The sequence below is a fragment of the Ailuropoda melanoleuca genome, chromosome 11 (assembly GCF_002007445.2).
Source record: "Ailuropoda melanoleuca isolate Jingjing chromosome 11, ASM200744v2, whole genome shotgun sequence".
NCBI classification, from domain to species: Eukaryota; Metazoa; Chordata; class Mammalia; order Carnivora; family Ursidae; genus Ailuropoda; species Ailuropoda melanoleuca.
This window is the reverse complement of record NC_048228.1, coordinates 89,993,868-90,008,330: the sequence shown is the minus strand read 5'-3', so window position 1 is coordinate 90,008,330 and position 14,463 is coordinate 89,993,868. Positions and strand designations below refer to the sequence as shown.

Below are 14,463 nucleotides of genomic sequence, written 5' to 3'. Positions count from 1 at the left end.
CCAACTTATTTATTGTACACCTGGTTCACCCGCTAAATTACTTACCTGGCTACTATTTGAGTTTACTTAGCTACTATTTGAGAAGATATTTGAGTTTTCAGGCCCCTTGATGAGACATGGTGTAAATGTTTTGAAGTATGCATAAGCCAGTGTGTATAATTGAGCAAAAGCAAATTATGCCCTCCATAAAGACTGGACCGATGGTCGGAACTGTAAAATAATGGGGCTTGAGCTAGGCTTTGAAACTGACATTTCTTAATTGCTAGAGAGGAGATAGCAGTTGACTCTTGCATGACATGGGTTCAATCTGCAAGCTCTGCTTATGTGCAGATCTTTTTCAGTTGATACAGTATAGTATTACAAATTTTTTTCTTACGATTTTCTTAGTAATATTTTCTTTTGTCTAGCTTTATTGTAAGAATACAGTATATAATACATATAATATACAAAATATGTGTTGACTGTTGATGTTAATGGTAAGGCTTCCTGGCCAACAGTAGGCTATTAGTAAACTTCTGGGGGAGTCAGAAATTAGCCATGGAGTTTTTGATTACATATGGTGTTGGCACCCCTAACCCCTACAGTGTTCAAGGGTCAATCATATAAGGAAGTTATTCTAGGTGGGAAGACTTTTTGAAGGCAGGTTTTTGGCAGCTAGCGAAACAAATCCGTTGGTAATCTGCAGGGTGAAAGGGTGCAGTGTGTTGTTATTTCAGTCATCCAGTTGCACCAGGTGTTCAGGGTGTAAGATACATAAAACACAGGCATCCAGTTGTCCATTTTGCTTGTAATTCTTCTACTTTTGTTAATATTTTGAAAGTTTCTACTTTGGATATTGCTCTAATTCTTTTTTCCAGGTTAATTACCAAATAAAATTAAGTGTAGTAGCCATAACAACGTCATCAATTAATAATATGTCATTTTAAGTAGATTTTAATTAATAATTGCAGATTCTTCTGCTATAACCTTTTAGACTTTCTTGGATTTACTGAATTCCAATAGTTCAGAATTCTGGGCTCCGTGAAAATTAAAGGAATACTCCCTGCTCTAAAAAGTATCTGATGTAATTGAATGCATAATTCTAGTATAGACAAACCTGCCCTGAACAAATGTAGTCTTTGTGGAAGCCTAGATTTCTGTGCTCTGGACATGACTATTTGCATTACAGACGGCTTCGCCAAAATGTTTCATTAGATGATTACTTAACTCACTTCAGTATAATTTTGTATTCATATGTTCGAAGAAAAGAAATGCTAACTTGAATCTAATTGCATTGTTTGTTTTTGTATTTTATATGTATATGTGTGTGTGTTTCCACTATTGTTTCAGGTTTTTTTGCCCTCCTCCTTGCGTGTATCTTATGGGCAGTGGATGGAAGAAAAAAAAAGAACAAATGGAACGGGATGGTTGTTCTGAACAAGAGTCTCAACCATGTGCGTTTATTGGAATAGGAAATAGTGACCAAGAAATGCAGCAGCTGAACTTGGAAGGAAAGGTAAATTAAAACCGTGTTGGTTCTCCTAAAGGGCACCATAGTACCAGCATGTAGTTTCTGTATTTGCTTTTGTGGTGATGATTTTTTTTTCCTTTATGGCTTTTGGTAACAATTTTCTGAACAACCCACACACACACCCACACCCACACAGGTACACACAACCCCACCCACCAGAGATAAACTTTTCAAATAGTCATGAGCTGTGGACATCTAAAGGTGGCATATAGTAAGCTTCCTCAGCTTGGGGGCAGTTTTAGCAGGCTGCGAGTCAGGTTTCCATTGGAAGCCAGTAATAAATTTAGGAGGCTAATCTGTCATGTGACTGACAGGGGGGCATGATACTCAATAAACAGTGAAAATACATAGTTCAATAATATTTTACTCTCTCTTAATCTTAGTCTTATACGAGAAGCAAAGTGATTAATTCTTAGAAGTATTTACCTGGGTTATAAAGATCGTAAATGCTTTACTTTAGCTTCTGTGTGCAGCAAAACCGCAGTAGACAAGAACAGCCACAATTAGCTTTGTACTCAGACTTTTAGGGATTTTCTTTAATTTGTTAGGGAATGGATTTTATGTATTAGTTTTACTTATTGTATTTTATGAAATTAGAAAGTAATCATTTCAGTCTATACCTTTAGTATTCAAAAGTAGTTTTTATTGACTTAGCATTTAACTGTTATTTTGTTTTCCCTTGGTATTTAAATTTGAAAAATGATTCTCAACGAGCACATAAAAAGCTATTTGAATCTTCAGTGAATAACTTACTTAGTGTTTGCTATGTTGCAGTTGGCAGTAGAGATGGGGACTGGCAGTTAACACTGAAGGTGATGAGCTAGATTTGTACACTCCAATTCAGTTTTAGTCATTTTACAGATAATATGCAGAATGTGTACCAAGAAGCCTTAATAACAGCTTTCTTCAAATATTTTTATGACATTTCTGTCTTTATAGTTTGTATCAGTAAGGCTTGTCAACTATGTATTTTTTAATTAGGTTTGCAGTAAAACTTATTACAATAAACGTGGTTTCATTTTAAAAGAAAATAGAGCAGTAAGAAATATTTCTAAATTATGACCCTTGAGCCTAAGTAAAGGATATATTTAAGTGGTAGGCTGATCTGATAGGCCTTAGCTTGTCTCACTATTTTCCTGTTCTGTAGAAAGTCTCAGTTATCGGTCTCCAAGCTGTACATTTAGACACTTGGTACTATGGAATGACTACTTAGGTAGGTGGTGAGAAGCCAGGGATTGTAGGTACCAGTGTGTATAACTTGTTAACTGAATTTCATTGCCTGCTTTAACCAATTCCAGCTTCTAGCATTTTAAGGGAAGTAATACCAAACAAATAGCATCCCCACTTGCCTTTCCCAGCATCATGGCTTAGTATATCTTTCTTCAACTTATACCATTATATTCTTTTCCCAAACCCTAAGAATTCATACAAGATGAAAAGAATACCTGAAAGCTTGAGCGTTAACTAGTATTTAAAGCATCTGCTAATGGGGTAGTATAATGTCTATAAGCCAAATTTACTTGTTAATATTAGTTTTAATGAAAAATGCTATTAGAGAAGTCTTACTTTATATAAAGTAAGACTTGTTGAGAGTCAGCAGAAGGCATTCCAGGTGGAAGGAACATCATATGTGCTTGGAGCCTAAAAGTGTAAAAATGTGGTAGGTGTGGGCCCAGATGGGCAAAGATGGCCTGAGCAGTGTGACACTGAGCTTCAGAGAGAGGCCCTTTGCGCTTGCCTGTCTCACTTCACCTCCATTCATTGAAGGTAATACTCTTTTCGTTCAATAGTCTGCTCATTGGTTCAGTTAGACATTATTCAAAAAGAAGGGATATTTGTTTTGCACTATTGTCTATTTGTACTTAATATTCATTACAGTAAAGTTCTAATATATGTAGCACTTAATATGGTCATGACATTTGACTCTCTGTTGATAATATTTTGGATCTGAGATTTCACTTAATGATGTTTTAAATTTGTTAAATACTCATTTCCTCAATTTTATATCTTACATAGTTGGAACTAGGTAAGCTATACAACATGAATTAATCCCTACTTAGCCCACTTGTGTTTTTCTTATTTTCAAAAATTACATCCCCTACACCTCTCTTGCTAGCACTATTTGTATAATTCAGATATTTCTACAGTATTTTTGCAATATTATGTCTGGTATTTCTCGTTTCAGGGCAGATGTTTTTACTATGGCCTGAAGATCTTGTCTTCAGAGAGTTGTTCTTAAGTTAAATTGTTTATTATTTATATAGAAAGGTTTATTTTATGCCATTTTCTATTCTAGAATTTTGTTAGCTAATCTAGCCTTTTAGTATGATGAATGTAACTTTAAACTTCATTTACTTTATTTTCTTAAAGCCGTAATACTTTTTCTGAGTACTTTTTCCTTTTTTTTTTTTTTAATGGGATTTGAGTAGTTTGTGGTCAGTGGTCTTACAGTTTTTTTTAAAAAAATAATGGTTCTAGTAAAGTTATCCCAGGTACGATTAGTTTTTTGTGGATTCAGACTACTCACTTTTGGAAAGAAATAGAGATATGTTTTCCTTTTTTTTCAAAGGGATATATATGTATTTGCTTTTTCCAAACAAAATAAAACCCTTTGTGTGAAAGTCTTTTTCCCATGAGAATTTACTTATCTTCACTTAGATACACATTTCACTTTTGTTCCCTGTAACTGTCTGTTTTAGTATGTTGATACCCATTTTCCTAGACTTTGTCTTTTATGATGCGGAACAATCCCATAGTTGAGGCTTAATCTGACCTTCAGTGCTTTTCGTTGTTTGGCAGACCTGTGGGTGCTGCCACAGCATCTCTGAGCACTTGGAGATCCTTGACTAGAAGGAGCTGCATGAGTGCGAAGTACTGTTGTTTTTTTCTTTTTACTATTATTAACTTTATCTTAATTTTGTCTTCTGCAGAACAAAGCTTCTCAAAGCTTTTACCACACTTCTGAGTTTATGAAAACTTTTGAGTGTAAAATATTCACATGGCAACTACATTTTCTTACATAACTTTGCTATTGAGAAATGAAATAAACTGCGGCATTATTTTTGTTCTGCTACTAAAATTGCCCAAGATTACAATTTAAAAAATTTAAAACCTAGAATACATTAGCTATTTCGTAAATGAGTGGCATTTTTCCTGATTTTTAAAAGAAACACACAACAGAGGTTGTCAAAGAAACTTGTTTAGCCTAATTTCAAGGTAGAGCATTGATCCTTTAAAAAATATAATTCAGATATTTTAAATACTTAAGCTGTGTTTTAGCATCATTTACCCAATCTGGAAAAAGAGATCAATAATTTAGTTCCTTGCCTAATTCATAGGGATCAGGGGACTAGGAAATGTTTTAGAATTGTCACATGTATTTGAGATAGTAGCATTGAGAATGTTTTTGCTGTTTTGCCAGTGCTATAACTCTCTAATTCTATCTTTTCAGTTATCAGAATTTATTCTCTGGTAAACTGGCATAATAACTTGCTGCATCAATTTTCTCCGTTACCTTTCAATCCAGCTCTTATTTTGAGTAAGCACTGGCCCAGTGTGGGGCTTGAACTCATGACTCTGAGATCAGGAGTTGCATGCTTCACCGACTGAGCCAGCCAAGCACCCTTCAGGCCAGTTCTTCGGATGATGTAATATGAATTATCCCATTGGGCAAAGTCAACCATTTTTTTATAAAGAATTCTTTAAAGTATGCTCATACCCCTTTCTGGCACAAAATATTGTATAATTATTCAGTTAGCCTAACATTTTTTTCGTCAGACTTGTAGTTGGTTGCTCTAGTGTTCAGCTACGTAAAGAAAAACACTGTATGCACTATTTTCAAAAGGACCACTGCTAAAATCTCTTACATAATTCTGTTGAATTCTGATATCCTTATTTATATGTTTCGTTTGCAGAAATACAGTCATGGACTATTTTTTTTTTTAAGATTTTATTTATTTATTCGACAGAGATAGAGACAGCCAGCGAGAGAGGGAACACAAGCAGGGGGGAGTGGGAGAGGAAGAAGCAGGCTCCTAGCGGGGGAGCCTGATGTGGGGCTCGATCCCATAATGCCAGGATCACGCCCTGAGCCGAAGGCAGACACTTAACCGCTGTGCCACGCAGGCGCCCCAAGTCATGGACTATTTTAACTGTAAAATTCTATTTTATTTTATTTTTATTTATTTTTTTTAAGATTTTTTTTATTTATTTGACAGAGAGAGACAGCCAGCAAGAGAGGGAACACAAGCAGGGGGAGTGGGAGAGGAAGAAGCAGGCTCCTAGCGGAGAAGCCTGATATGGGGCTCGATCTCAGAATGCTGGGATCACGCCCTGAGTCAAAGGCAGACGCTTAATGACTGTGCCACCCAGGCACCCCTAAAATTCTATTTTAAATACTGCTGTACCATCGGTAATTCTGTGATGTGGGTATAGAGCTATATAAAATAGGAAAAAATTGTGTTTTAAAACAATCTTAGGGTAAAATGCATCACAATGTTGGTATTTTATAGACTTGATAAAGATGACTATACTTTGTCTTTCAGTAATTGTTACAGTTGGTTTTATCAGTTATTCATTGAATTCATTCATTGAAAACTTAACCATGGCCATACTGAGCTGTAAGTACATAACCAACAAGGTTTTGGTGCTATTGAAACTTTCCTTTTCTTTCACAGAACTATTGCACAGCCAAAACATTGTACATATCAGATTCAGACAAGAGAAAGCACTTCATGTTGTCTGTAAAGATGTTCTACGGCAACAGCGATGACATTGGTGTGTTCCTCAGCAAGCGGATAAAAGTCATTTCCAAACCTTCCAAAAAGAAGCAGTCATTGAAAAATGCTGACTGTATGTATGCTTCAGTTTTCTTTTTTACCACCAATTCCCGTCATAAATTAATAAGACAGATTCAGGTGTTTTGGGTTTTTTTTTATTAAAAATTGCTATTTTATAGCAAGTTCATTTTTTACTAATGTTTTCGTGGCCCTCATTTTATTTGAAACTGTCATACTCGTTTATTATTGCCACTTTATGGGCTTTTTTTTTTTTAATTGAAATGAACAAGACTTGGTCTAGGCAAATGGTTCCCAACCAGATTGGGTTCTTCATTGCTCCCCCGAGACCTATGGAAAAATGGGAGTTTTTTTCCTTTTGCTGTCAGGGAATGATTGTTGGTGGCATTGGGTGTGTTGGGCTAGTGATGCTAAATGTTCTTGTTCTCATTCCGTGGAGAATTGATCCACCAAGAATGTCAGAAGCTTCTGGGAGATGCTATTCTCAAACGGGCTTTGGAAGGCCATCCTGAAAACCTAAACAAAATTTTTAACATGGTTGCTCTGGCAAAGACTCCTGTCTTAGGAGCAGATTTTTAGACTACCAGAGAAAAATGCTGTCTGATTAAATTATGCATTTCAACCCCTACACCCCATTTTCTTTTTTAAATTTTAACCCTTTATGATGAAAACTTTCAGACTTACACTACTTTCTCCCTTTTACATAAGGTGACCATGCACCTGGCCTCAACAGCTTTTGCCACTTCTCTTTCATTATTTCCATGGCCTCTTCCTTCTCTTGACACCTGGAATATTTTAACGGAAATCTCAGATATCCTGTTCTGTCAACCACCATTTCTGCAGTAGTGATTCTTAACAGCTTTCTTTTGAAACATCAGTGAGCCTTAAAAAGTTGGCCGTAGTTCTTTGATGCCATCTAAAAACCAGTCCATGTGCAGATTTATTACAGTTGTGTTTTTGTGGGGTTTTTTCTTAGCAGTTGGCCTGTTCAAACTTGGATCCAAATAAGGTCCATACATTTTAATCTGTAATAGTGTATTCTCTCCCCCTCCAGCCTTTTATTTCTTCCATCTCATTTGTTGAAGAAACTGGGTCATTTTTCCTTTGGAATTTCCATATTCTGAATCTGGCTTGTTACATGTCCTCTGTTGATCATATTTTCCATAAACTGGTGGTTAGACTTAAAGACCTACTTTAGAATTAGCTGGTCCTCTATATGTCCGTTTCCTTCAAATCAGAAATCCTATGATATCTGATCATCCCGCTTTTGTCCTGTTAAGATTGTTTATAGTAAGTTGAGCTTTTTGTTAGCCTCATCCATCCGTCACAGAGTTCCTCAGCAACCTTAACCATTGATGGTGACTGCTTAAATCCAGTATTTTATGAAGGGCTTTTTCTGATTCTTTTACTCTTAACTTAATTTGTTAGCAATTTGTTTCAAAAATAATCTGCAGAGGAAAGGCAGGATAAATGCTTGTTTACTAATTTGCAGAATAACAATAGTATTCTTTGGAAGTGCCGAGTGTGGTTTTAGGTGTTGTGTTTAGTTTGATTGCTTTTGTTTTGTTTCGTTTTGTTTTATTATGAACTTACTGGGTTTTTATGTATTGGTTGGTTTTAGTTCTCTCAGTAATTATTACTATAATCATTTGCTTTATATTATAGAAATTTTCAAACATACAGACAGTTGCATAATTACATGAAACCTCTTGTGTTCGTCTAACTTCAACAATGATCCTAACTGCAGGCCAGTTTTATTTCATCTGTACCCATCTCCCACCCCGCTTTCCTCTGCCTCATTTTAATTTTATGCAAATCCAAGACCTATCATCTGCAAATATGTGTCTCTGAAAGAGAGGGGCTCTTATTTTTTTAATATAATTATAATACCATGATCACATAAAAACAAGTATATTATAAAACAACTATAAAAAGAAATAATTTCTTCATCTTGGGGCGCCTGGGTGGCTCAGTCAGTTAAGCGTCTATCTTTCACTCAGGTCATGATCCCAGGGTTCTGGGATTGAGCCCCACAGCAGGCTCTCTGCTCAGCAGGGAGTCTGCTTCTCCCCCTTTCCCTCTGCCTGCCCTCCACCTGCTTGTGCTGTCTTTCTCTCTCTCTGTGAAATAAATAAATAAAATCTTTGGGACGCCTGGGTGGCTCAGTCGTTAAGCGTCTGCCTTCGGCTCAGGGCGTGATCCCTGCGTTCCGGGATCGAGTCCCACATCGGGCTCCTCCGCTGGGAGCCTGCTTCTTCCCCTCCCGTTCCCCCTGCTTGTGCTCCCTCTCTCGCTGGCTGTCTATCTCTGTCAAATAAATAAATAAAAAATCTTTAAAAAAAAAATAAGATAAAATCTTTAAAATAAAAAAAGAAATAATTTCTTCATCTCATCAAATATCTAGTCAGTTGATCAAATATAAAATCGTCTAAAATGTCATTTTTTAAGTATTTTGTTTGAATCACAATTCAAATTTTGAATCTCCACCAGATATTATAATACATATTGTGTTGACCCATCCTTGAGTATTTTTAATCTTGGATTCCCTCTTTCTCTCTCTCTCTCCCCCTCCCTCCCTCCCTTCTTGTAATGTGTTTATTCAGGAGACTGAGTCATTGGCCCTCAGAGATTTCCACATACTGGATTTTGTTCATTTCACTTCCTTGGTGTAGTTTAACGTATTTTGTAAATTGGTAGTGTCAAAGAGAAACACTAGAGCCCAGACACTAGTTAAAGGTGTAAAGATGGATTTTGTTCAGTACTATCACAGGGAGAAGAGGCCTCAGTGTAGAACTGAACTCAATTCCAAATACATCAAGGACAAGTGAGGATTTATAATTAAGGAGCAGAGTGAGGGGATGGTCAGTGGGTAGAAAATTACTAAGGAAACATGAAGGGTAGGGGGTTCTAGAGGAGCCAGCTTGAGAGGCTTTTTGCTAAAGGCTGGCCTAGGTGATCAGATATGCAGGGTGGGAGATGGGGAACTTGATCAGATATCAAGGGGAAGAGGATGACTTAGCGGGGTTCTTGGGAATAACTGGGGTACGCAGGCCAATTACTGGGCCCAAGGAAGAGGCCTACTTGGAAACAGGACTCAGAGGAACCTGTCTGTAAAGTTTGCTGAGGTTTAATTTAGAAGCTTGGTCAGATTTAAATTCGTTGTTCTTTGGGGGTTTTTGTTATTGCTAGAGAACAAAGCTTACTTCATAGTGATAGTATTCTTGCTAATGTCATGTATTCAGATTATTTCTAATTCAAATTACAGGATTTTACCTAACCTCTAACTTTGTTTTTCTGTTGATCATAAGTTTCTTGTTGGCAAAGAACATATTTCACTTTCAGAATATTTTCCTGCTCACATAGACATGTTTTGTTTTGTTTTTTTTCCAAGAAATTTCATGCACCACTATACTTCAGGGTGTTTAGAAAAAATCAAAATCTCTAAAATCACAAAGGCAGTTGGCATCAACTTTGGTAAACATTCTCCTAGACTCCTCTCTCTGAATACATTCCATAGGATTGGATGTGAGCACATGGAGACACACGTGCAGTCACATTAAGTTGTGTGTGTGTGTGTGTGTGTGTGTGTGTGTCTGTGTGTGTACACCTAATGGAACTACAGTTCCATCTACTAATGGAACCATAGTATACAGAGGGTTTTATAGTCTGCTTTTCCATTCAGTGGTCTTCTAGGGAGATATTGTCTTGTCTTGTCTTGTCTTTTCTTTTCTTTTCTTTTCTTTTCTTTCTTTCTTTCTTTCTTTCTTTCTTTCTTTCTTTCTTTCTTTCTTTTTCTTTCTTCTTTTTTTTTTTTTTTAAAGATTTCATTTATTCATTTGACTGAGAGAGGGAACGCAAGCAGGGGGAGTGGGAGAGGAAGAAGCAGGCTCCCAGTGGAGCAGGGAGACCGATGCAGGGCTCCATCCCAGGACCCTGGGATCAAGCCCTGGGCTGAAGGCAGACGCTTAACGACTGAGCCACCCGGGTGCCCCTAGGGAGATATTTTCTTAATCGGTGCATTTAGATACATAGTATTTAAATAGGTAAATGATATTATAATTTATTTAATCAATTTTCTGCTGTTGGATATTTATTATTTAAAAAATAATTTCCCTTCACTGAACAGCATTGCATGAAACATACCGTGTAGCTCTCATTTAAAAATTTTTATGGACATATATCTTTAGTGTGACATTATTAATAAGAGTTACGTTGACTTTTTTTTTTTTAGATTCTGTTGGCAGAATCTGTTAATTAAGTTATAATAAAGAATAATCGTAACTTGCCAAGTACAGGTCCCTTCCCCCCAATCACATAAATAGAAACTATTTTTTCTTTGCAGTATGCATTGCCTCAGGAACAAAGGTGGCTCTGTTTAATCGACTTCGATCCCAGACAGTTAGTACCAGATACTTGCATGTAGAAGGAGGTAATTTCCATGCCAGTTCTCAGCAGTGGGGAGCATTTTACATTCATCTCTGTGAGTACAAAAATGTGTATTTGATGTTTTTAGTGTCAAATTGTTAAATTCTTTGATAATAAGACATACAGCTATATTAAGTTTTGTTGTTTTCCTAAGTAGATTAATGAATTCCACAAGATAATAATTCGATCTCTTTTTTCATTCCACTCTAGTGGATGATGATGAATCAGAAGGAGAAGAATTCACAGTTCGTGATGGCTACATCCACTACGGACAAACAGTCAAACTTGTGTGTTCCGTCACTGGCATGGCACTCCCAAGATTGGTATGACTCTACTTTTGCTTTAGTCATATGTGTAGTGAATATAAAAGACATAGCATTCAAATGTAAAAATACACTTCAATTTCATGCTTTTTAATTTAAGAACATGTATCAATAGTCACCACTATTCATCATTCACAGTTATATGCCACTTTATTGTAAAAACGATTTAAGGCAGTTAGCCAGTTTTTGTGAATGCATTAGTAAATGACTTTCTGTTATACTATCTCTAATAAATTTTGGTGGTGTTTTCCTTTTTGGTTGTATATCTGAACATGTTCAATAGAGGGCACTAAATAATTACGTTATGATTTCTTTCCTTAACTAATACAGATACTCTGTAATCATTTTTTTGTGGTACCTGCTATATCCCACCACAGGACCAAGTTTTCAGAAGCATAGAAATTCTTCTTGAAAAATAAAAACATAGTTTTTATTAGTTTACTCTCCCACAAGAAGATAGATTTATTGAAAATTAAATTGTTATTTCATACTCTGAGAGAGAGGCATGGTGTTTAGGCCTTTTCGTTCACTAGGATGATTTTGCAACTAAAAACTGCGGTTTTTTTTTTTTAGATTTTATTTATTTATTCGACAGAGATAGAGACAGCCAGCAAGAGAGGGAACACAAGCAGGGGGAGGGAGAGGAAGAAGCAGGCTCATAGCGGAAGAGCCTGATGTGGGGCTTGATCCCATAATGCCGGGATCATGCCCTGAGCCAAAGGCAGATGCTTAACCACTGTGCCACCCAGGCGCCCCTAAAAACTGCATTTCTTATTAAAATGAAAGCAAAAGCCCCTTAAAGACTCCTTCCTTTATGTACCCCCTCCTTTTCTGAAACAGAGTACAATTTAGTTAAAATGGAGGGGATTTATGAGTAGCCCTGATTCAAGGTCAAGTTGGGGGGACATGGTGTTGGGCTGTATGCAGTTTATCTCAGGAATATGGTAAGTATTGTACCAACAAGCTACAAAGCCAGCATAAAGAAGAGAACACCACTTGGAGTAATCCCTGATGTTTTATGAATGTAGAATTCACCAGACACATACCTTAAGTTATAGTGTTTGCACTACTTGTTATCAGATTTCTTTCCTTTTCTCAATAATTAGAAATGACCAAAAAGCAAGTTTTGATGACACATACTAGTGAACATCTTTGGTTTCCTTATTGGTGAGAGGCCATTCAGCAGTGTCTATGTCCAAAGAACTCTTATGGGGAATAAAATTGAACCAGACATGTCTCATGTTCCCATTGTGCTTATTCTTAGCTAGTGGAGAAACAGGGAAGTACACAAATAACAGTACTCTAGACAAATCATGACTCCTACGTGACGGAGAAGCATGAGTGAGTGCCGTAGACTTAGAAGAAGCTCTAGACTGACATCATTCAGAAATCAGTTATTTCTCTAAAATCCAAATCTCAAATTTAAATGTAGCTTGAAGACTTCAGCATTGAATTGAAATATATTGCTTGAGTTTAGTCAATCTCCCAGACTATGTTAGAAGTTATAATTGCCAAAGAAATACCCATAGTAACGTAGTAAAGGTTAAAACAAATGAGAGGAAAATAAGCTAAAACAGGATAAAGAGGGACTTGGGGTGCTTTGAGGGGTCAGAAATCTTTGCATTGGGGATATTTGAATAGAGACCAGAATGAAGTTGGGAACCACAAACTGTGAAGTACATTTCAGACAGACAGCATGAGTGCAAAAAGAACTTAAGATGGGAATATGAGACAAATATTAAAGAAGCCATGGTAGCCCAAGCCAGGGGAGGGATGAAGGGAGCGAGTGGCAGGAATTGAGATATTATTTACATATAATAGGAGCACACCAGAGGATTTTAAACAGGGCACGATGGCTGGTTTATGTTTAGAAGGGTAATTGCGGCTGCTCTGTGAAGAGGAGAACATGGGGTATAGCAGTGGGAGCAGAGAGACAGCAGTTGGGCTTCTGTCATAATTCAGGCAAGAGTTGATGGTGGCATCTTAGACCAGGAATGTAGTGGTAAGTTGATGAGAGGTGACAGATTTATTTGAAACGGACCTAATGGAATTTGTTGACAGATTGGATGATCGGGTGTAAGAGAAAACAAGGAATCAAGGGTGACTCCAGAGTTTTTGGATTGAGTGAATGGTGGTGCTGTTTATTGAGCTGTGAGTTGGAGGAGGAAATGAAAAATCTGGGCTTTTTAAAAAATATTCTATTTTTTTTAAAGGTTTTATTTATTTATTTGTCAGAGAGAGAAGAGAGAGAGCACAAGCAGGGGGACCTGCAGGCAGAGGGAGAAGCGGGCACCCTGCTAAGCAAGAAGCCTGATGTGGGACTCAGTCCTAGGACCCTGGGATCATGACCTGAGCTGAAGGCAGATGCTTAATCGACTGAGCCACCCAGGCGTCCCAAAAATCTGGGTTTTGATGAAGATTGAGGTAGCCTACTAAGCATCTTAAATGGAACTGTTGAGTCAGTAAACATACAAGTCAAGTGCCAGAGGAGAGAGGTTAGGGCTGGAGATACAACTTTAGGAGTTGCCAGCCTCTGATTAGTACGTTGGCCAGCAGGATTAACATCAGCTGTCAGTTTGTTAGAAATGGAGACTGTTAGGCCCCCATGAGATCTGTGGGATTAGAATAAGAACCCCAGATGATTTGTATGCACATCAAAGTCTGAAAAGCAGTGATCTGGAAAACAAGTATCTGCCCGCCCTGTTTTTCAGGTGTTCTCAGAAGAAGGTAACAGCTTCCACATTCTACCATGCTTGTAATCTGAAAGTATTTCTTACACCTTGCCTTATTGTTTGTAAATGTTTGCCAAATGTGATGACTTTTTCTTTTCTAATTATTGAAATACAGATAATTAGGAAGGTTGATAAGCAGACCGCATTACTGGATGCAGATGATCCCGTGTCACAACTCCATAAATGTGCATTTTACCTTAAGGATACAGAAAGAATGTACTTGTGCCTTTCTCAAGAAAGAATAATCCAGTTTCAGGTACGTTTTAAAATTATTGGTAAAAAACGTGCCATCATTTGGTTAGCAGCATACAGAAACCGAAAACTCTCGTACGTTAACTGTTCCCAAATACATGAAGCCGTTTTCAGATATTTATCTCAAGTCCAAAGGTTCTTAACCTACATGATCCTGAGACACGACAGGCACCCTACCTCAGGGAAGAACTCAAGACTATAAAAATGTTCTTGGAGAAACAGTTACCATCTAGTTCTGGGAATCAGAAAGTTTCTCAGATCTTCCAAAAGTAGATTTTGGGTGTTCGGTGAACCCCGAAACTGCATGAAGACATTGTATATAGATACACGCATATTTTGGGGGCCGGTTCATAATCATCAGATTTACATTGCAGTCTTCCTAGGTGGTAATGATGAGATGTCTTGAAAGCTGAGTTTTGACTACC

General features: G+C 37.2%; 1 protein-coding gene across 2 annotated transcripts in view; it reads left to right on the top strand.

Moving 5' to 3' along the window:
• Positions 1-14,463, top strand: part of RBPJ (recombination signal binding protein for immunoglobulin kappa J region) — a 69,726-nt gene that overhangs the window by 49,399 nt on the left and 5,864 nt on the right. For both annotated transcript variants that reach the window (XM_019805204.2, XM_011231457.3), the window contains exons 4-8: positions 1,330-1,495; positions 6,187-6,361; positions 10,649-10,786; positions 10,942-11,054; positions 13,902-14,042. In XM_019805204.2, coding sequence (XP_019660763.1) covers positions 1,330-1,495; positions 6,187-6,361; positions 10,649-10,786; positions 10,942-11,054; positions 13,902-14,042 — 733 coding nt within the window. The remainder of the gene's footprint in view (positions 1-1,329; positions 1,496-6,186; positions 6,362-10,648; positions 10,787-10,941; positions 11,055-13,901; positions 14,043-14,463) is intronic.